Genomic DNA, 21,767 nt, shown 5'->3' on the forward strand with positions numbered 1-21,767 from the left:
TTAAAGTGCTGTACTATTCCACAAGAGTCAGGAATGGAACAAGGCATTCTAGGTTTCCACTGACATTCATAGAGGGGTACATATTGTTCCAGAGCTCTGTAGAGACTCCAGGATGAAAAGGGTGGCAAATGGAGAGGTAGAGAGGTGTGTGAGGAAGCTGAGGTGTCTAGCAGAGTTCAAGTGGCCATGTTGTGGCCCTAGGAGGGTTGATTGTGACTGCAGCAGGACTGTGGCTATTACCAGGGGCCCAGAGCGCAGGAGACCTCCAAAACAACCTCATTGTACCACTGGGACTCCCGACGGGAACATCTGCACAATGTGCATTAATTAGGCAGTTTGGCAAATATGCTAATGAGACTGTAATGGGACACTGCGCATGTTTTTGAGTGTGTGTGTTTGTGTGTGTGTATGTGTATGCGCGCGTGTGTGTGTGTGTGTATGTGTGAGAGAAAGTGGGAACTGAGCAACCTTCTCACCCCTGCTCAGTCTCCCTGGGGTAAAATAGGGAGAGGTAAATAACAAGTTGGTTATTGAATGGGACCCCTCCCACCCCCTCCAGCAGATCAAGGGGGGGAAGGGGATGGGGGGTACATACCAATGACAGAGGGGCAGGGAACTATGGTTACAGAGATGGGTTTGTCTAAGACCATCATGTGCTCAGGATTCCACACACAGGCCTGCAGAGAATGCTCACACACCCAAACACAGAAAATGGGAAATGCATCAAGACCTGCATAAGCAAAAAAAGAAAAACATGGCCCTTTGCCACAATCTACAGCAAGACATCACTACATCCCTTAGACACCGGCAGGGAGGATTACTGTAATGAAGGAACTCACATGAATTAAAGAAACAATGGAATAATAAATAATAATGCAATAGAGGAATTAGGGAATGAATGAGAGAAGCAAAGAAGAGTTGGATGAAAGGATGAATGGGACATTTCTTGACCAATGTCAGACTTGGAAAAGGTGGCTACTTTCACCCACCACCCCCACTATAGGCTACATTCTAAGGCAGTGATTTGGTTGTGTGTGAATGTGTGCATGTCTGTGAAAAAAGAATAATTTTATGTTAATGTAGACGTGTATGGTTGCGCATGTCAGTCAATGCAGGTGTGTTTGAAGGTGGTGCGTGTGTGGTTGCACACACAAGTGTGTGTTACACACTCCTCATGTTGCTGAGTTACAATAGCCATCTCGACCTTTCCTTCAACCACTAATGGTTTCAGCAGCCCAGTCTGCTCTCCCTTGCTCTCTCTCCCTGCCTCCCTCTCTCTGCACTGGGCCAGTCCATCACTTTTATTTACATTCTTTCCTTCCCTCCATCTCTTTTACTGTATATGAATCAGCTGTTCAGGTCTAATAGATTCCCTGTCTGTGTTTGTGTGTGTGTGTGTGTGTGTGTGTGTGTGTGTGTGTGAGAGAGAGAGAGAGAGAACTGTGCCTCTCTTGCACACACCTGTGTTAGCACTTAGCCTTTCACTGGAATCAGATGACTTTACCAATGGAATGGCTGACATGATGTTCTGTTCATGTTCCAGGGATGTTCTCGCCAGGGCCTCAAACCCACAGCCCTCTGGTGCTTCTGGTGTCTCCTGTCCTGCTACAACACAGGCTCTTAGGGGGTTCTGATAAAGTTGTGTGCCAACCTAGCCTGTTGTGACTGGGTGTCAAAGACCCTACATAGTCAGTCTAACTTGGAGCATCAGGCTTCTATAGTGGGGCTCTGGACTAACAGATGCATCTCTCTCCCACAGTCTGCTGACTGAGATGAGCCTTGCTATGGCTAATGGGCCATGTTACACATTGTAGAGTCTGCCAGACTTCCACAGTGGAAGGGTCCACTGAGAGGAGCAGGGACTGAGGCTAAACACTTGAGCTACTGGGCTTACAGCTGACGCCTGTAGGTAGTGTGGCAAGCAGAGGGAAAAGAGAGACAAACAGAGAGAGGGAGTGAAACTGAGAGGAAGAGAAGAGAGAGCTGACTGTTAAGGCCTTTTGCACCTAGAATAACATGAGGATGGGGGGGGGGGGGGGGGGGTCTCCCAGAGAGGCAGGACAGGGCTCTCAGGAACGTGGCGTTCAGTCTGAACACACTCTAGGGCAGGCAGGATGAGAGAAACAGATGACTGTGGCCTGAGAGGTGAGAGAAGGAGAGGAGGGCATGGAGTGGAGAGATTATCCCGATGGCTGTAAAACTCTCAGAGAGGTTAAAATAACAAACAGGTAAATGTTGTGCACTCATGAGTCAGGCCCACATCAAAGCATTTGTTATTAATCACACAGGGCAATGGGTCAAAACTCCCTCTTTCTCCGTTTGATACAATAAAACAAAATAATACAGATATAGCAACACTGCACTCGATCTACTGTACATGCATGCAGATGTATACTCTCCTGGAGACAATGATTGTAGCTTTATGGGGGAGGATGTACCTTGTAGCGCATCTTGGGGCAGGAGTGGATGTAGAAGCCCAGGTAGTAGTAACACAGCTTGGGGGACTGTTTCTGCAGCTGCCTGGTGAATGCTACCTCCCTGGAGGAAGACAGAGACAGAGGAGAGATGTTTCAGAGCGGCAGTCAGCATGGACAGCTGTGGAAATCTGGTCAGGGCCTGAAGGCAATGGAGAGGTCCCCCAAGACATGAGGAGGGAGATAGACCCAGTCACTGAGGTATATAGGTAAGTAAATGTGCCCTTCAGCAAGGTGCTTTACCTCAATAGAAAACTATGAGGATAATATTATGTTTAATGCAAGTATTTTGGTAATAAGAGAAGAGTAATCAATGCCATTTACTGTATTATCATAACATTATCAAAACACCCTAATCAAATAGGCCTACAGCATATCTTTGCAATCTACATTTCAGAGCACTAAAGCAGCTTGCCTCGCTAGGAAGGGGCCTCTGCTAAGAAAGTAAATGACTACATAAAGAAAGCCATTTCTCCTGGTCACATTTCATTGGACAAAAACACTGCTCAAAGTTTCAATGCCTTTAGAGGAGGCGAATAGACAGATAATAAGGCAAGGGGACCATGACACATAAAGACTCAGTCATTGGTAGATTTATACAACATCCCCAAATACAGTAAAGTCTTGGGTTTCTTTATTTTTCTATAGTTCCTTCCTTAATTGCATCCTTTTACTTTGCCTATTTTCCATTCTCGCCCCTCTATTTCCTTCACTTTTCCATAACTTAATTCCAGTCCTCTTTCTTCTCCTCTTTTGTTTCACTCTTCCTTCCATCCCTCTTTCTTTCAGTTGCTTAAATGAAGGCGGAGAATTCCTTTTCTTAAACTTAAGAAAAAAAACCTTAAATAAAATAGATGCACTGGAAAATAAAAAGGGGACAAAGCCGAGGGGGCCAGACAGAGAGAAAGGAGGAGAAGAATATAAAAGAGTGGGGGGAAGAAAGAAAGTGAGGGAGAAGAGAAGCAGCTAGAGCGAGGTGCAAGAAGGTCAGCCTGTTGCTGCCAGGTTCCTGGGTTCCCATCCCCTCTCCACAATGGGCCGGTCGGGGCCTGAATGGGGGGGGATCAGGAGAGGTGAGGGGCCCATTCACAAAAAGCCCTCACACCCCCCCCCTCCACCCCCGTGGCAGCAGCTTGAGCCCGCCATTATCCCCTCTTCAGCGATCTGACACTCCAACACAAGCCAATTATCAAGCTCTCCGCTCTCCACAGAGCCTGCTTCACATTAATGCACACACACACTGCCTATCCTATCCTGGCTCAGCCTACACTGGAGCCTCACTGTAGGCTGAGCACGAACGAACGAACAAATGAATGAGCACACACACACACACACACCATCTAGTTCACTACAACACACTCAGCTAGGCTACTCCATCTACAAAATAAACAACAACTTCATATAGATAAAACATACTCTCCATAAACTAAACACAGAACCTACTGGCCCTACACAGTGCATGATGTCCAGCTCTCTAAAACACACACTTCCACTATCACATATCCTACATGAACACACACACGCACAATCAACCAAATGCCAGCCACCAGCTTGACAACAGTGCCTCAGGCACAATGTCCCCCTCCACCCACTCCTCTTTATCACCCTCTCTCCCTCTCTTCGGGGCCTCTGCTAGATTGAGTCTCTAAACACTTCCTCCTCAGAGGAGCCTCTCAACATCCCCCTCTCCTGTCCTTAACACAGAATCACACCTACACACACTCTCCATGGAACACCCCAAGTCCTCACATGTACAGTATACCCACTAACCCACATACACACAGCAAACTGAGTACATACTGAGGATACTGGATACAGCAGGCAAGGCACAGGCCAATCTGACCCGGGAGCTCAAATCTGATCAACAAATAGGCGCTGATGTTTTTAAACAACAGGGAGATTTTATAGGGCCTCCTCTATGCACATAGTGAGTAACACTGTTACTCTTGGAGTCAGACTATGTGAAATGTATGGTTCTGGCGACCAGGGTGTTCCTCTAAAGCAGCAGAGCCTATTCAGGCTGCCAAACACACACACGCATGCGCACACACACATGCACACGCACACACACACACACACACCTGTACACGCCAACTGTGTAGATCACCCAGTCTTCCACATCTGTGCAGAAATATTTTAAAAGGCTTTCTCACATTATTGGGTTACATTTTACAGGAAGTGCCAGATGTGTGTGTGTGTGTGTGTGTGTGTGTGTGTGTGTGTGTGTGTGTGTGTGTGTGTGATCTCTAATTTCATACCAGCAGACAGAGTACTGTCGTCAGCCACACCACAAACAGCACACTGCCTCACCCAGACAAGTAAGACGAGAGCAGTATTTCCCCAGTCCTGAGGTACAGTATACCTACTGCCCACATAGACACAGACAAAGAGGGGAGGAAAGTAGACAGTGGGCAGATTAAGACAGCCACTGACCTGAGTGCAGAGTAGGATCCCAGAGACAGAGAGGCAAAGTCAGGGTGGTAGTACAGGTAGACAGAGGACACACAGGTAGGCAGGATGTCTATCACCCCCACCGCCACGATACGCCCATCCAGCCAGTACTGCTGGTGGAAGGATCCATAGCCTGCATCAGGCCCATCAGGAGATGTCTCCGCCTGGAGAAATAGGGTAGAGTGAGAGAGGGGAAGAGAGAGAGAGAAAGATGGTCATAAATCATAACAATACCAGCATATACACACTTGTAAAATGCAATTGTTTGAGTGTACAATCTCTCCAATGGATATCATACGTTTAATCTCTGAATGAGACTGTTAGCATTAGTACATTAACAGTCCTGTTCATAGACAGAGGTTTGTGTTTGTGCAATAGGACCTAGGCAGTTACCCAGGCCCCACACGTGTTTTATGCACAAGGGTGTACAGTAGCCCCAAACTCAGCCTGCTAATAGCTCCCAAATGTGGAGCAGCATCAGGTTGGGGGATGGAGAGTGGGCTCTGTGTGCTAGCCACAGAAACACAAGGGAGAGGCCTTTTAATAAAAGACCCTGCATGAGCAAAATTCATCTCGTCAGGCAGGGGGTGGGTGGAATGGGGCCGAGCTTTCTCCTGTGTGTGTGTGTGTGTGTGTGTGTGAGTGCAGTGTGCACCATTATTAAACTCCAGTTTAGTACCTGACAGATTGCATTTCTCACAAAGATCTGCACGCTGGGTTTTTCAAACAAGTGACATGACTGCTTTTTATCAGAGACTTCAGACAACCAGGGGGGCTGTGGGGCCATATTGGAGTGGTCTGTGTGTGTGTGTGTGTGTGTGTGTGTGTGTGTGTGTGTGTGTGTGTGTGTGTATAGGGGGTTATAGGGGGTGTGTGAGGTTGAAATGAGATCCCTCTCGGTCCTCATGGCCCATCTGGGCCCGGTTAGCCGCAGCAGACGCAGCTCGTTATCACAACACCAGGAGAGCTACCCTGCTAATCCACTGTGTTAAAAACCCACTATGCAGCGCCACTAAGCCGCACCCTGACCAAATTAAATCTGCCCAAACCTTAAACTCCCCTAAGCCCCCATCAGCACCCCACCCCTGGACAAGGACCGCCACCCTGCGAATCCCTGACCCAGAGGGCCAAGCACAGCCAATGGCATGACACCGCACCAAATTCCTGTTGGACCCCCTCTGAGGGTATATTTTAAGTAGAGCTGGCAGTAAAAACAAAGCTCTAGCTCTGGGCAGTGGGTTACCAAACACTACCTGATTACCTGTCTGACACAATGGACACCACTATCCACTCTAGGGCTTTGAGTGTGGCTGCTTGAAGAGGGGCTGGATCAAGACCATTGAAGTAGGGGTGCTGCCATACATCAGAGAACATGTGAGCGGAGAAAGGACTCGCATGGGGCAGACATTATCTGTGACAGGCAGGCAGGCGACTGAGTGTGAAATGGAGAGCGTTTGGCTGGGGGGGTGGGGTCTAGTGGCTGGGCTCCCTCTGGGGCTCCTGGCACCACATCTGGAGCAGGCTGAAGCTGAGCTGGGCTGGGCGGGCCCCTGAGCTATGGAGGCCTGTCTGGGGCTGAGGGAAATGTCCGTCAGTGGGAGGCAGGCAGCCTGTAACTTTCTTGGCACAGAAACACTGGAGGCTTTGTCAGAGCCCTGTGCCATTTAGAAGTCGTCAGTGAGAAGTGAGAGCATGGGTCTGTGTGTGAGGTGTGAGAGAGAATTTACACCAAATGAGTGTGTGTTTCTGTCATGTGTGTGTGTGTGTGTGTGTGCAGTCTGCCAGTGGATAGTTAAGTCTGTGTTGTGTTCAACATGTGTGTCCTGCTTGTCTGTGTGTGTGCACGTTTGCGTGTGTTGCATGTTTGTGCAGCCGTGCCCTGTTAGAGGGAGATCTTGTCTCTCTGACCCCCGCGTCAACTCACAGGACAGCCTAATCGCTGTGTCCTTGCCACTGTGACAACAACCTAAACATTCTCCTGCTAAACGCTAAACCGCCCCTGAGTCCTCAAAAGAGCCCCAAATCACTCTCATATGGACTCTAGATCCCTCTCTCCCCCACCCCCCTCTTGTCCTCTCCCCTCCCCTCCTTTCTATGTCTAGTGTGGAGCAGTGTGAGGGCTCAGAGAGCAGGTTTATTAAAACGGGTTCAGCAAAACAATATAGTGCCTCTCTAGCCAGAGTGGAGCAGCAACTGGACTGGCATTCCTTGTCTGGGAGACTCTACTAAGCATATTCCTGCAGCTACCGGGCCACTACTACGGCTCAACTCCACTACTAACACACAACAGCTATAACACAACATATAAATATCAATATACTAATATGCAATATTATCTTACATAGACTGACCAACAGTGGAAAGGGAAAGGATAATGATTAAATTCGCATACACACACACGCCTGCAGGAAGGTCATTCAGTAACACCTCATTTGAGCTGACAAGGAAACAATGTCTAATTACTCTCTCCATCTGTCTTACAGAGAGACCAGACTCACGGCATGGCATCCACACAGTGCTCTGCTCCTACACTATGCCATACGCTGTTGTTTGTGGCCGGTCTGTGTGTGCAGTAGCAATGTGAGCTGTGTAGTGTAAATTAGGGTCTGCTTTTGTGAGTAATGTGTGTGTGTGTGTGTGTGTGTGTGTGTGTGTGTGTGTGTGTAAATACAGTGCCCTCCATATGTATTGGAAAGAGGAAGCATTCTTTTATCTCTATACTCCAACAGTTTGGGGTTGATGAGTGCAAAGCCCAGGTCTATAAAAGCCTGACGACTAATTAGCCAACACCCCTGTTAATGAGTGTTTCCCCTGCGGATAGACACATTGAGGGGCTGTAAAAAAAAACATTCAGAGGAGAAAAACAGAAACAGATAGAGTTAACCCAGGCCCAGGCCCACCTAGCAGCACAGCCAAGCAGGGATACAGCCTGCAAGCTGCCAGAGAGGACAAACTCCACCTGTACCATACCTGTCACTAAAGTCACGACCCACGTCACACACACAAAATAAATAAATAAAATAACAAACATAAACAGAATCAAACACCTGCATGCAGGCCAACTCAAATGTTTGAAAAACATCCCCAGTGGCTTTGTGAGCAGACAAGCACACACACAGAGTAGTGGAAAGTCTCAGGTAGTGCCACCCCAATGTGGTGTGTGTGTGTGTGTGTTTGTGTGTGTTCACAGAGGAACAGATTACAGCTAATTACCCTTGCGTATGTTTCAGCATGAAGGCCTTTTATTTTTGGTGAAATGGGTAAACACAAAACAAACAAGTATACAGTAAGCATCTTGTCCCCCACAAATGATATAGGGCCCCTCTATAAAAAGAGAGCGATGGAATGAAGCCTGTGAATGAAGAAAGTTGTTTATTCATAAATGTTTTACTGAGACACTCTGGTTGTCTCTGTTTTACCGTGCTATGCCTCCATTGCGTACAGGGAGGCTTTTCTCTTGGTGTGATCACCTTCTGTGCCCAAAGAGAACAATTATTTTACTATCATACTAACTCTATTGATACAAGATGGCTTTACTTTAAACACAAATTTTACCAATAGTCTAAGACAATATATTTCCACAGCCAAATTATATGGTTACAAATGCGACTATAAACCTTGGTTACACAACTGGTTTTCGTATTAATATGTCACAATAGGCCACGTGTCAGTATTAAAATATGCTGCATAACTGACTTCACTCACAAAATATTATTCCCAAATTCGTTTAGTTCGGTTATAGGCCTCCTGCATTAGGCTACACTCCTATATCTGCATTCGATGCCAGATTGAAAAGTCACTGTAACATGTGGTGCTTTTTTGATCAGTCTTGCTTCTTACAGCTTTGTGTTGATTTCTTAAAATATTATTCCCAAATGTGTACAGCTATAGGCCTACTGCATTAAGCTACAACCCTGGCTCTCCACATTGGACCCTATTATGATGTGTTTAATGATGAATTGGCATCCACCTCAAAACTCCTTAACAATCTCTATGGCAAGATGCATCTTTCACCAAAGTTTCTGCAAAATTGGGATAATCATCTGTATGGCAAGACTCATCATTCACTCAAGTTTCATCAAAATTGTCCTATTGGTGTCAGAGAAAAAACATGTGACATTCGAACGGACAGAGACCGAATCATAATCCACTCCCTGATTTCATCTGTGGGGAACAACAAACAAACAGCCTTGTTTAAATGCCTGATTGCAGTATATCTGCTCATGTGTTTGTGGGTGCATGCAGTGTGTGTGTGTGTGTGTGTGTGTGTGTGTGTGTGTGTGTGTGTGTGTGTATTTTAATACCACACTCTGATTGGAGACAGATGGAATCTGACACGCAGGAGTAGTGTCGAGAGCCACACATAATTCCTTGAAATGGAGAGAGAGAGAGAGAGAGAAGAGAAAAAGGAGTGGACAGAGAGAGGAGGCCTAACAAGAGAAGAAGTCCCCATGGTCACCTGGAAGAACAAAGCCAGCGAGCAGAGGGGGGAGGGGGGAGGGCAGGGTGAGTATGAGGGGAGGGCAGGGTGAGTATGAGGGGAGGGCAGGGTGAGTGTATGAAGACAGAGGGGGAGGGCAGGGTGAGTGTATGAAGACAGAGGGGGAGGGCAGGGTGAGTATGAGGGGAGGGCAGGGTGAGTATGAGGGGAGGGCAGGGTGAGTGTATGAAGACAGAGGGGGAGGGCAGGGTGAGTATGAGGGGAGGGCAGGGTGAGTGTATGAAGACAGAGGGGGAGGGCAGGGTGAGTATGAGGGGAGGGCAGGGTGAGTGTATGAAGACAGAGGGGGAGGGCAGGGTGAGTATGAGGGGAGGGCAGGGTGAGTGTATGAAGACAGAGGGGGAGGGCAGGGTGAGTATGAGGGGAGGGCAGGGTGAGTGTATGAAGACAGAGGGGGAGGGCAGGGTGAGTATGAGGGGAGGGCAGGGTGAGTGTATGAAGACAGAGGGGGAGGGCAGGGTGAGTATGAGGGGAGAGCAGGGTGAGTGTATGAAGACAGAGGGGGAGGGCAGGGTGAGTGTATGAAGACAGAGGGGGAGGGCAGGGTGAGTGTATGAAGACAGAGGGGGAGGGCAGGGTGAGTGTATGAAGACAGAGGGGGAGGGCAGGGTGAGTGTATGAGGACAGAGGGGGGAAGACAGGGTGAGTATGGAGGGGAGGGCAGGGTGAGTATGAGGGGAGGGCAGGGTGAGTGTATGAAGACAGAGGGGGAGGGCAGGGTGAGTATGAGGGGAGGGCAGGGTGAGTGTATGAAGACAGAGGGGGAGGGCAGGGTGAGTATGAGGGGAGGGCAGGGTGAGTGTATGAAGACAGAGGGGGAGGGCAGGGTGAGTGTATGAAGACAGAGGGGGAGGGCAGGGTGAGTGTATGAGGACAGAGGGGGAGGGCAGGGTGAGTGTATGAAGACAGAGGGGGAGGGCAGGGTGAGTGTATGAGGACAGAGGGGGGAAGACAGGTTGAGTATGGAGGGGAGGGCAGGGTGAGTATGAGGGGAGGGCAGGGTGAGTGTATGAAGACAGAGGGGGAGGGCAGGGTGAGTATGAGGGGAGGGCAGGGTGAGTGTATGAAGACAGAGGGGGAGGGCAGGGTGAGTGTATGAGGACAGAGGGGGGAAGACAGGGTGAGTATGGAGGGGAGGGCAGGGTGAGTATGAGGGGAGGGCAGGGTGAGTGTATGAAGACAGAGGGGGAGGGCAGGGTGAGTATGAGGGGAGGGCAGGGTGAGTATGAGGGGAGGGCAGGGTGAGTATGGAGGGGAGGGCAGGGTGAGTGTATGAAGACAGAGGGGGAGGGCAGGGTGAGTATGAGGGAGTATGGGGGTGGTGTGTAATACAGTGTAATTCAGTGTGTCTGGCCGCCAGCCTTGACGAGGTGATAAAAGCTTGTTTCCCATAAACACTAACGATCGTCATTAGAGGAGGCCTGAGGGGGCCCACAAGGCATTAGAGGGGACTGCGTGTGTCTCTCTCCCCCTCCCTCTCCACCTCCTTCACTCTCCGTATCTGCACTGCAGCCCTAAAACCCATTAATAGGGCTACTTTAAGCCCATCCCATGTCTAATTGCTGGTGTAATTGCTCTGACTTAATGATTCTACTGCAGTTCCTGGTCACCACAGATCCGCCTGCTCAGTGTCATCTAGTGGCATCTGGTCTAAGTGTCCGCTCACTAACACTGTTGGGCTTTAGATAAAAAAAAAAAAATTCTTTGCAGAAAGTAGCTACAATGGGTTGGAAACCCATTTGAAATGAGTGACGCCTCACCACACGTCAAACCAATCAAATACCTAATGCCTTCATTGACTAGATTCTGTGTAGAGAGCACACTTCTGGCAAAACAGAATTCAGTTTTTCCTTCATATTTTCTTCAATGTCGCAAGCTAGCATCTAGCAACAACTCTGCAAAATATTCCTATCCGGTCAGAAAAGACTCAAGAAGACGCGCATAATAACAAGCAATCATCTACGGCACGTGGGAGGGTTCTTTGAATGTAACATCCAATGAAATTGCGAGCACATTTCTTCCATCGTTCCGTCCAGGTTCAATCCAAGCCAGATCGGCTAATCTAAAATTCTCCAGACCTCCAAAGGAGGCGTGAGACCAGCGTGACTTGGAGGTGTGGCTATGCTCCCTTTAGAGGGAGTCCCCTTGTGAGTGTCTTGAACTTATAGCTACATAAAATGTCCTAGGCAATCATACATTTTAAAGAATCTGCATTCATATCATTAGATATTTCAGTCTATATGAAACTAACAATCCTCCTCATCAAACCACAAACTCCTCTTTGTCAAGACCACAATCTGGACGCCACATTTCCCTCCTCTCCCCCCACCCCGCCAAGAGAAGGCTAAATAAAACTCCTCCAATATGAAACAATACACACTTGCTGAGTCCAGCCCCAACCCATCTGGAGGGCTCTTGCTGAGAAGGTACAGTGGCTTATTTCAGCTACCTACCCATTAAGCAGAGGTGGAAAGAAAGGGAGTTTATTATTAAACATCTAAAGCATGCCTATGAGGGGGGAAGAATACACATGGGAAAGGCATTGGAGACATTACAAAACAATTTGAGTAGACTCTCAACAACACGTCAGGCGTACATACCTCAAGTGGCGAATCACAGAGAAATCTCCGGAACTGTGGAGGGGTGAGCAGCACCAAAGGAAAGAAAGAGAAAAAGAAAATAAGTTATGTGGCTGACTAACTCTCTATAGGCTAAGAGTGACATACAGTAAATGAAAAACATACATTTCCCAACTATTTTATTGTATAACACTCCTACTCGTGTGCTTCTCCAGGTGTTATATATCCAATTATGGGCTAAATTCAGTATGCCATAAGAAAGGCCGTGTTTACACAAATGAAAACATTTATCTTTCACACCAAGGATGTACTGACAGAATAAGCAGTGCTATTGTCAAACTAGACTATCACTTCAAAAGCACATCAGCTCTCAATGACTGTGAATCCATGAAAGCTTCCTCTTCCCTCTCATTTGCTCCTTCTATCCCCTCTGTAGGGTAAATGCAGTAGTTAGCATGCTGCCTTATTTAGGTCAAAACCAGACATTAATGAGTAACATTAAGGGCAGCAGTGGAAGAGAAACTTACAGCTATGATCTCTCTCTCTCTCTCACACACACACACACACACACACACACTTTAAATTTCAGCCCGAACTAGATGGTCTTGTGTCGGGTCGGGCCTGATTTTCTGACAATTGATTTGAATTGAATTGTGTTTTTTGCCAGTGTGGAAAAATGTTAACGCACAAAACCAACTTCAAAAAAGCTGAGGGAGTTTGTTCTAATGAAACAGCCTTTATTTTTGCAAAAAAAAACTGAGTCTGACTGCACTGGCAAACATGTTGCTGTGTGAGTGAAGCCTTCTCTTAAGGAGCGCTATCAATGCAGCATCAGCGTTTACACAAACACAAAAACAACAGGCAATAAAAGCAAGAAGTGGCTTATTTCTTGAAATGAAATAAAGCATTTTTAAAAAGGTAGGTGCATTAATACATTTCAGTTGTTGATCGTAAATAAGGTGAGATTTCCAGCAGTCTCTCTTTCAGCAAGTGGCTTTCTCTGTTCCTCACTCCGCGACACTGGTACATTTTTCTGGTGTGCCCAATGGCAATATGCTCTGGATAAAGGCATGACCATTTTACAGAATTCGGGTTTTGGGCTCATAAATTGTCGGTGATGTCGGGCTCAGGCTCCATTTCAACTGGCCCGGGCTTGAATTTTCAGGCCTGTTTAAAGCTCTAACACACACACACACACACACTGAGGTCCACTCAGTTTCATGTTTCACAAGAAAATGCAACAATTCAGTTGTGTTATGTATTTCTGGGTAACCCATGGATGTGTAACATTGGTTACACTCTCTTTGGTAAAGAGGGGGGTTATGGAATAAAACAGTGAAACATAAACAAAGGAGACAGAGGTTCCAGACAGACCTCATAGACAGAGGGGGATATGAAATAACGTAACACCACCATAAAACAGGAAGTATTTATGTGTGCTGCTCAGTATAGAGTTATTAAGCAAAGGCTGCGGTCATTAGTGGGTCTCTCTTCTCCTCCCTCCCTTGTTCGCTCTCTCTGTCGGTCTCTCCATTCATTCTTCTCTAACTCTACCCTCTTAAAACCTCCTTATGAATAAAATCCTGTAAACTAAACAAAAATTCGTACAAATCCTGTAAAAATTGATTGGCTGTCCAGTTTCCTGGTGACTGATGGTTTTACTCCAGTCTGATTATTGGTGCTTTGGCCAGTATGGAGAAAGGAGTAGGGGGCAGCGTGGTGAGGCCAATGGAACCAGGCAGACACTGTTATAAAGTGCATGTCACAAACCCAGGGAAATACAATACATCTATAACTCCAAATAATCTACTACATCAGGTGAAGTGTGGTTGGCTAGTTCAGTAGCTTTATTGATGTTGAGGAGACCAAGGATGAGGTCTAGGGTAAGTATGGTATACTCTGTAAGACCAGACACAAACCCACAGCCTTCCTGTCTGAGAGCCCCCCCACAGCTCCATACTGCCCCTTACACAGCTCCATATAGCCTAGGCTTATCCCCTTCTCTCTGTCGTTCTCTCTCTCTCTCCGTGGCGCCAGAGGGCTTGCAGTGTGTTATTAAACCTCTCGTCACGGCACCCCCAGAGGGACGCTGGGGGAACTGCGGGAGGGAGCTGGGCTGGAGCCTTATCCCACAGGTCCAAGAAGTCAGCCAAGAGCCAAGAGTGTGACACACACACACACACTATATAAACCTCATCTCTACTCCTCGTTCAGTCATTCATGCTACAATAGGGTCGGGGGAGATACCACACACCTCGTTGGCCACTGGCCCAGCAGTTACATAGGGACAGGAGTCAAGAGAGGACGTTGCATGATGAGAGCAACATGGTACACTGACCACTGTCTCTTGTTTGTGTGTGTGTGTGTGCGTGTGTGATTGTGAGTGTGAGTACAGCAGTAATCTCGTTCCCAGACAGTCCTCCCAAATGCTCGGAAGGTCTGGTGGACCAACGCATCAAACCTGGCCTTAGAACTGCAGTAGAGCAAATAAGAGTGATGATGGCATGGTTCACTGGGTGGGACAACCCTGGCTCAGGTGCAATTATGGTCCGAGCCAGGAGCAAAAGTCCTCTTGGTGAGTGGCTGCGGGTGTGTATGAGTCAGTTCGCTGTGTGTGTGTTTCCTCTGTCTGGCTGTCACAGTCGATGGCTATGCTGGTGACACTAATGCAGTGTGCTCCAGTGCAGGGCATGCTCTGGCAGAGGGAACAGGGGAGTGACGCCCCGTCTCCTGTCATTTCTCTCCCATTACAGAGACTGAGAGCAGTCAGACAGACACACAGATACACACACACACAGAAACACACACACACTCAATTACTCTCCACACAGACTAAAAATGTTAGTTTTACACACATCTTCGCACACAGGCAATGAAGTAAAATTCCAGAAAGATGAGGAGCAATGTAATTTAGTACATTGCTCTATTCTTCTAGCATAATTCATGCAAATATACACACTCCAAAATAATGTCTTGCATGTACTGTACACACACCCCCACCAACACACCCACAGGGGGGCCTGGTTGTGATCTATAAATGTCTCACAAACAGTGCTCCCTGTTGTGCTAAATACTCAGCAGTGGAGGGGTGGGGGGTGGGGGGTGGGCTGTTGCTACTACTCCCACCCCCGTCCACCTGGCCAATATGTACCATACATTGTTTGTTGGCAAACATAGTTGGTTGTATAGAAACAATGAGTCACAGGCACTCAGACACACACAAGTAAAGTTGCAGTGTACCAGCACTCATTAGATGACATAATTTATATGCACTGTGGAAGACTCCTTCAAACTGATACATTTTTTGCGCATCTGTCTAGGTTATGTGTGTGTGTGTGTGTGTGTGTGTGTGTGAGAGAGAGAGAGAGAGAGAGAGAACAGGAGAACTGGCTATGATGTCTGGTTTGGCCCTGGCATATCCCTTCCTCACTCCCTTCTCTCCTGCTGCCTTGCCAGGCACTCATCAGTGGGCTGCTGGGTAATCTTACCCAGAGGGCCGAGCAGTGCAGCATTTTTATGTCTCCACTCACTCGCTCACTAGCCTGCTCTCCTGGAGTTTGGCAGCAGTGACCCCAGTCTGGCCACAAACAGACAGCAAAACACACTGTACTGCACGCACACACACAACAAAAAAACAAACAAACATGCACAGACTCAGATCCCTGCAAACACACTAACAGCAAAGGTCCTTGCATGCACACACACACATGCACACACACACACAGGCATGTGTTTCAGATACTAAATGGAGCAGAGTCATGTGCACCTTCTGTAACTTCCTCACTCTCACACATGGAGCCCATCACTTCCTCCAAAGCTCTCCCTCTCCCTTTCCTATAATAAACACTCATCTGTGTACCATTAGGAAGGCAAGCAGCCGTCTCGGACGCAAACAATAGCACTCTATCTAGCACACGCATGCACGCACGCTGAAGTCAACATTATGATGAAGTCTAATGGCCACAAAGCTCTCTCCTACTCATTACCAGTCTCACCCAATCACACTGTGTTTCTCTCCTCATTCTTCAGCAGAGTTGTCTGCATGCACTCTCTTGTGAAAATCACCCAACTTCCCTTTTCTTCCTCATCACACACTTCTACCTCATGAATCCTCCTGCCATTCACTACTTTGAAAATAAAATCTACCTTTTTTCTTTTTCAAGATGACAATCTAAAACAGAAAAAAAAAAAAAAAAAAAAAAACATGTTCTGTTAATTCTGAGGGGGGTGAAAATGGACAAAGTGAGTCGACCTTTGACTTCAAAGGAAGCAGAGGGGCTCTGCAGGGACACGGAACTTCAATAGGGTCCTGCTAATAGAAAGTGAGGCAACTATTAATGAACCTCAGGGAATTGAGCACGTCTGCTTGAAAAGCATTTAAGAAAGCAAGTGTTCAACTGAGGCGGAGAGTCATTTTCTCCATCAATGCCTCTTCCCTTTGTGTTGATGCCTTTTTATATCGCTTTTTCTTGTTACCCAGTGTCTCATTCTTTTTCCACTGTGAACCACCATGTCACATGCCTTGGTAAGGGTCCCTGCCATCAGGAAGAGTAAATACAGTTTTAACAGGGTTTGTTTTGTTGCAAATCAATGCCACATGTGCAGGAACTCAGTCACGGCTCAGCACAAAGGTTAAGACCGCTATTCCAGTGTGTGTGTGTGTGTGTGTGTGTGTGTGTGTGTGTGTGTGTGTGTGTGTGTGTGTGTGTGTGTGTGTGTGTGTGTGTGAATAATGGTGAGTATGTGCGTTTCTGTGGGAATGCTTCAGTGTGTGAGCAAAAAAATACCTGGCTTCTTTCCATCTATCCAAGGAAGCATACACATGGACTAAACACACTTATAAGATATTACTATACATAACTAGATATGTGTGTCTTATACATACTCTAACATGGGGGTCTCACTCACAGCGATGATACTCACACGTCTCATACCTACTCACACGTCTCATACCTGCTGGCTCAGAAACCAGCACTGGTCGACACTGTGCCAGAGCTTGTCCCTAGGTAATACCTTAATAGATTAATAAATACCTCAACAAACACCAAATGACCCAACTTCCTACGCAGCAGCGGGCATGGCAGGTCACCAAAACCCTAATGAGCCATCACTGCTTTAACAATGCACTTTCCATCTCTCCATAACTACTACACTAAGACGGGGAGTGGGGCCATGGAGAGAACTGCCTGGAAGAAAGGAGGAGAGAGATGAGAATAATATGGAAGGGGAATGGGGGAGGAGTGGAGTGGGCCTCAGGGAGTCAGATGTAGTAGCAGGGACTCTGTATGGTCACTATTGGCTAAGAAAAGACACACAGTAAGAACTCCAGTAACCGTGGTTTTCTTTTGGGATTAGTGATTTGCAGGAGTCAGAGGTGATGTGTCTAAACTGAGGGAACATAGAGCCAGATATGGAGAGGGAGGCACAGCAGCTCTAGAGGGGGGTCAGGGTGGGTTTGTTCCAATAGTTTGTATTCAGCTGTGTCAGAGGGACAGAGCTCTCGTGTGGGGCTCGTGTGTGTCTGTCAGGCCAGGCTTTAAGACTCTGCCCCCAGGGAGGCTAGAGTTACCCCAAATCACTTACCCCACAGCCCCCTCCCCCTTTCTCCCAGCTAGAACAATGACCCATTGTGTGACTCAACCCCTCCATACTGTACATCAAGCTGACACATTATTTATATACTTGCTCTGTAACTGACATTTATCCTCCTTATCATTAAAACACTGTAATGATACGGTACTCTCTATCTGTGCTAGTCTGGCTGGTACGGAGGACAAGGTGAAACAGGGTAACTGGGACAACTCAGAGTGTAACTGCTGAGAGCTACATTACCCCACTCCCTCCCTACCATCATCAATACCCAGGGCTGGACTCAACCTCGTATAAACATTAAACCTCACTTCATTCAAACTGGCAACCCAACAGACAGTAGAGCAGTGGTGCAGATGGCAGCGTTGTTGTCCACACCTCTCTGGCCCTCTCTCTGTCCCTGGAGGGCCCTTCTGTCCCAGCAAGGCTGTAAAACTGGGCTTGAGCTGTGCTAACACAAACACACACCTCCCTATTAATAGTGCTCTGTTATGGCACCAGGAAAGAATCCGGCACAGACTGCCGAATCTGACAGCTTTTATTATTTATTAATTCCCTAATTTTTACGACCTGAAGAATTCAGTAATTTGCTGAGCCCCGTTGGCAGAGAGGGGGAGTTTTTCCAGCCCTCAGAGACAAAAGACCCTCACAGGTTACTGAGAATGTCCAGGAGCCCCGCATCCTGACTAGACCGCCTCTTCTCCTCCTCCTCTTCCTCTCACTCTCCTCAACCACGCTCCATCTCTACTGAAGGCCATTTACAGTCCACTGTGTTTATACGAGGTCCCAGACACTTTTTCTAAAAAAAAAAAAAAAGCAAAAAAAAGCAGGACTACAATTATAAAAAATTGATACAGTGGCTGCTTTATTTGTATTGAAGGCATGTGATACACACTGTTCTGGGTGGCGTGATTAATTGTTGTCGACTGAGATGAATATCCAGTATTCAGGCCAATGACTTCCTGTACATTAGAGTGAAACTACTACTCCCTTATCGCATCACTGTCATTCAACATTATTCTATAAAGTTGCCCCAGCGTTGGTCAGCACTTCAAAGTCATTAATAACCGTGGCTGCTTGTGAGATCAAATGCCAATGTGGGTGTGACTTCTCTAAAACTGAGAAACTAGGAATTACATTATACTGTAGTACAACATCACCATGAATGGATGCACTGAATTCACTGACTGTGATATAGCATCAAACATAATGGAATGAACATATAAGCATGGTTATCTGAAAACACAATCATGCAGGATATATGCTGAGTGTAACCATGCCATTCAGTCAAAGCACTCAGGGCAGTGAGGTGTCCTCTTAAAACAAACATTTGCTGACAAACAGCCTGAAACCCTTGTATGGTTGGTATTGTGTACAGTATATGAGCACAATGTAGCAGAGTGGTAGTGTATAGCATAATACCTGGTGCAGTATATGGCAGGCAGTGCCTTGTGCAGTAGGTATGACGTCAAAAACCGTACAGTACCTCACTCTCATTACACTCGGAGGGGGCGTCGCCATGAACGGCCATCTGGTAGCGCGCGTAGAGCGCCGTCGACTGCTCATAGGATGCCATGAACTGAGGGTCCTCAAAGCTGACGGGCACTAGCCTCACCTTCAGGGAGGAGCGGAGGGATGGAGTAGGAGGGAGGGAGTAGGAGGGAGGGAGGGAGTAGGAGGGAGGGATGGATAGAGTAGGAGGGAGGGAGTAGGAAGGAGGGATGGATAGAGTAGGAGGGAGGGAGTAGGAGGGAGGGAGGGATAGAGTAGGAGGGAGGGAGGGAGTAGGAGGGAGGGAGTAGGAGGGATAGGGTGGGAAGGTCGGGGGGAGTAGGAGGGAGGGAGTAGGAGGGATAGGGTGGGAAGGTCGGGGGGAGTAGGAGGGAGGGAGGGAGTAGGAGGGAGGGAGTAGGAGGGATAGGGTGGGAAGGTCGGGGGGAGTAGGAGGGAGGGAGGGAGTAGGAGGGAGGGAGTAGGAGGGATAGGGTGGGAAGGTCGGGGGGAGTAGGAGGGAGGGAGTAGGAGGGATAGGGTGGGAAGGTCGGGGGGAGTAGGAGGGAGGGAGGGAGTAGGAGGGAGGGAGTAGGAGGGAGGGAGTAGGAGGGATAGGGTGGGAAGGTCGGGGGGAGTAGGAGGGAGGGAGGGAGTAGGAGGGAGGGAGGGAGTAGGAGGGATAGGGTGGGAAGGTCGGGGGGAGTAGGAGGGAGGGAGTAGGAGGGATAGGGTGGGAAGGTCGGGGGGAGTAGGAGGGAGGGAGGGAGTAGGAGGGAGGGAGTAGGAGGGAGGGAGTAGGAGGGATAGGGTGGGAAGGTCGGGGGGAGTAGGAGGGAGGGAGGGAGTAGGAGGGAGGGAGTAGGAGGGAGGGAGGGAGTAGGAGGGATAGGGTGGGAAGGTCGGGGGGAGTAGGAGGGAGGGAGGGAGTAGGAGGGATAGGGTGGGAAGGTCGGGGGGAGTAGGAGGGAGGGAGGGAGTAGGAGGGAGGGAGTAGGAGGGAGGGAGGGAGTAGGAGGGATAGGGTGGGAAGGTCGGGGGGAGTAGGAGGGAGGGAGGGAGTAGGAGGGATAGGGTGGGAAGGTCGGGGGGAGTAGGAGGGAGGGAGGGAGTAGGAGGGAGGGAGTAGGAGGGAGGGAGGGAGTAGGAGGGATAGGGTGGGAAGGTCGGGGGGAGTAGGAGGGAGGGAGTAGGAGGGATAGGGTGGGAAGGTCGGGGGGAGTAGGAGGGAGGGAGGGAGTAGGAGGGAGGGAGTAGGAGGGAGGGAGTAGGAGGGATAGGGTGGGAAGGTCGGGGGGAGTAGGAGGGAGGGAGGGAGTAGGAGGGAGGGAGTAGGAGGGAGGGAGGGAGTAGGAGGGATAGGGTGGGAAGGTCGGGGGGAGTAGGAGGGAGGGAGGGAGTAGGAGGGATAGGGTGGGAAGGTCGGGGGGAGTAGGAGGGAGGGAGGGAGTAGGAGGGAGGGAGTAGGAGGGAGGGAGGGAGTAGGAGGGATAGGGTGGGAAGGTCGGGGGGAGTAGGAGGGAGGGAGGGAGTAGGAGGGATAGGGTGGGAAGGTCGGGGGGAGTAGGAGGGAGGGAGGGAGTAGGAGGGAGGGAGTAGGAGGGAGGGAGGGAGTAGGAGGGATAGGGTGGGAAGGTCGGGGGGAGTAGGAGGGAGGGAGGGAGTAGGAGGGATAGGGTGGGAAGGTCGGGGGGAGTAGGAGGGAGGGAGGGAGTAGGAGGGAGGGAGTAGGAGGGAGGGAGGGAGTAGGAGGGATAGGGTGGGAAGGTCGGGGGGAGTAGGAGGGAGGGAGTAGGAGGGAGGGAGGGAGTAGGAGGGATAGGGTGGGAAGGTCGGGGGGAGTAGGAGGGAGGGAGGGAGTAGGAGGGATAGGGTGGGAAGGTCGGGGGGAGTAGGAGGGAGGGAGGGAGTAGGAGGGAGGGAGTAGGAGGGAGGGAGGGAGTAGGAGGGATAGGGTGGGAAGGTCGGGGGGAGTAGGAGGGAGGGAGGGAGTAGGAGGGAGGGAGTAGGAGGGAGGGAGGGAGTAGGAGGGATAGGGTGGGAAGGTCGGGGGGAGTAGGAGGGAGGGAGGGAGTAGGAGGGATAGGGTGGGAAGGTCGGGGGGAGTAGGAGGGAGGGAGGGAGTAGGAGGGATAGGGTGGGAAGGTCGGGGGGAGTAGGAGGGAGGGAGGGAGGGAGTAGGAGGGATAGGGTGGGAAGGTCGGGGGGAGTAGGAGGGAGGGAGTAGGAGGGAGGGAGGGAGTAGGAGGGATAGGGTGGGAAGGTCGGGGGGAGTAGGAGGGAGGGAGGGAGTAGGAGGGAGGGAGGGAGTAGGAGGGATAGGGTGGGAAGGTTGGGGGGAGTAGGAGGGAGGGAGGGAGTAGGAGGGAGGGAGTAGGAGGGAGGGAGGGAGTAGGAGGGAGGGAGTAGGAGGGAGGGAGGGAGTAGGAGGGATAGGGTGGGAAGGTTGGGGGGAGTAGGAGGGAGGGAGGGAGTAGGAGGGATAGGGTGGGAAGGTCGGGGGGAGTAGGAGGGAGGGAGGGAGTAGGAGGGAGGGAGGGAGTAGGAGGGATAGGGCGGGAAGGTCGGGGGGAGTAGGAGGGAGGGAGGGAGTAGGAGGGATAGGGTGGGAAGGTCGGGGGGAGTAGGAGGGAGGGAGGGAGTAGGAGGGAGGGAGTAGGAGGGAGGGAGGGAGTAGGAGGG

General features: G+C 49.4%; 1 protein-coding gene across 4 annotated transcripts in view; it reads right to left on the reverse strand.

Annotated features, from left to right (window-relative positions):
• ate1 (arginyltransferase 1) overlaps window positions 1-21,767 on the reverse strand; it is a 72,903-nt gene that overhangs the window by 18,269 nt on the left and 32,867 nt on the right. For 2 of the 4 annotated variants that reach the window (XM_083695383.1, XM_083695386.1), the window contains 4 exons: window positions 19,081-19,209; window positions 12,027-12,059; window positions 4,908-5,089; window positions 2,439-2,538 (listed from right to left, as the gene is read on the reverse strand). In XM_083695383.1, coding sequence (XP_083551509.1) covers window positions 2,439-2,538; window positions 4,908-5,089; window positions 12,027-12,059; window positions 19,081-19,209 — 444 coding nt within the window. The remainder of the gene's footprint in view (window positions 1-2,438; window positions 2,539-4,907; window positions 5,090-12,026; window positions 12,060-19,080; window positions 19,210-21,767) is intronic. The other 2 variants (XM_083695385.1, XM_083695384.1) reach the window with 1 other exon arrangement.

The sequence above is a fragment of the Argentina silus genome (genome assembly GCF_951799395.1).
Source record: "Argentina silus genome assembly, chromosome: X".
NCBI lineage: Eukaryota > Metazoa > Chordata > Actinopteri > Argentiniformes > Argentinidae > Argentina > Argentina silus.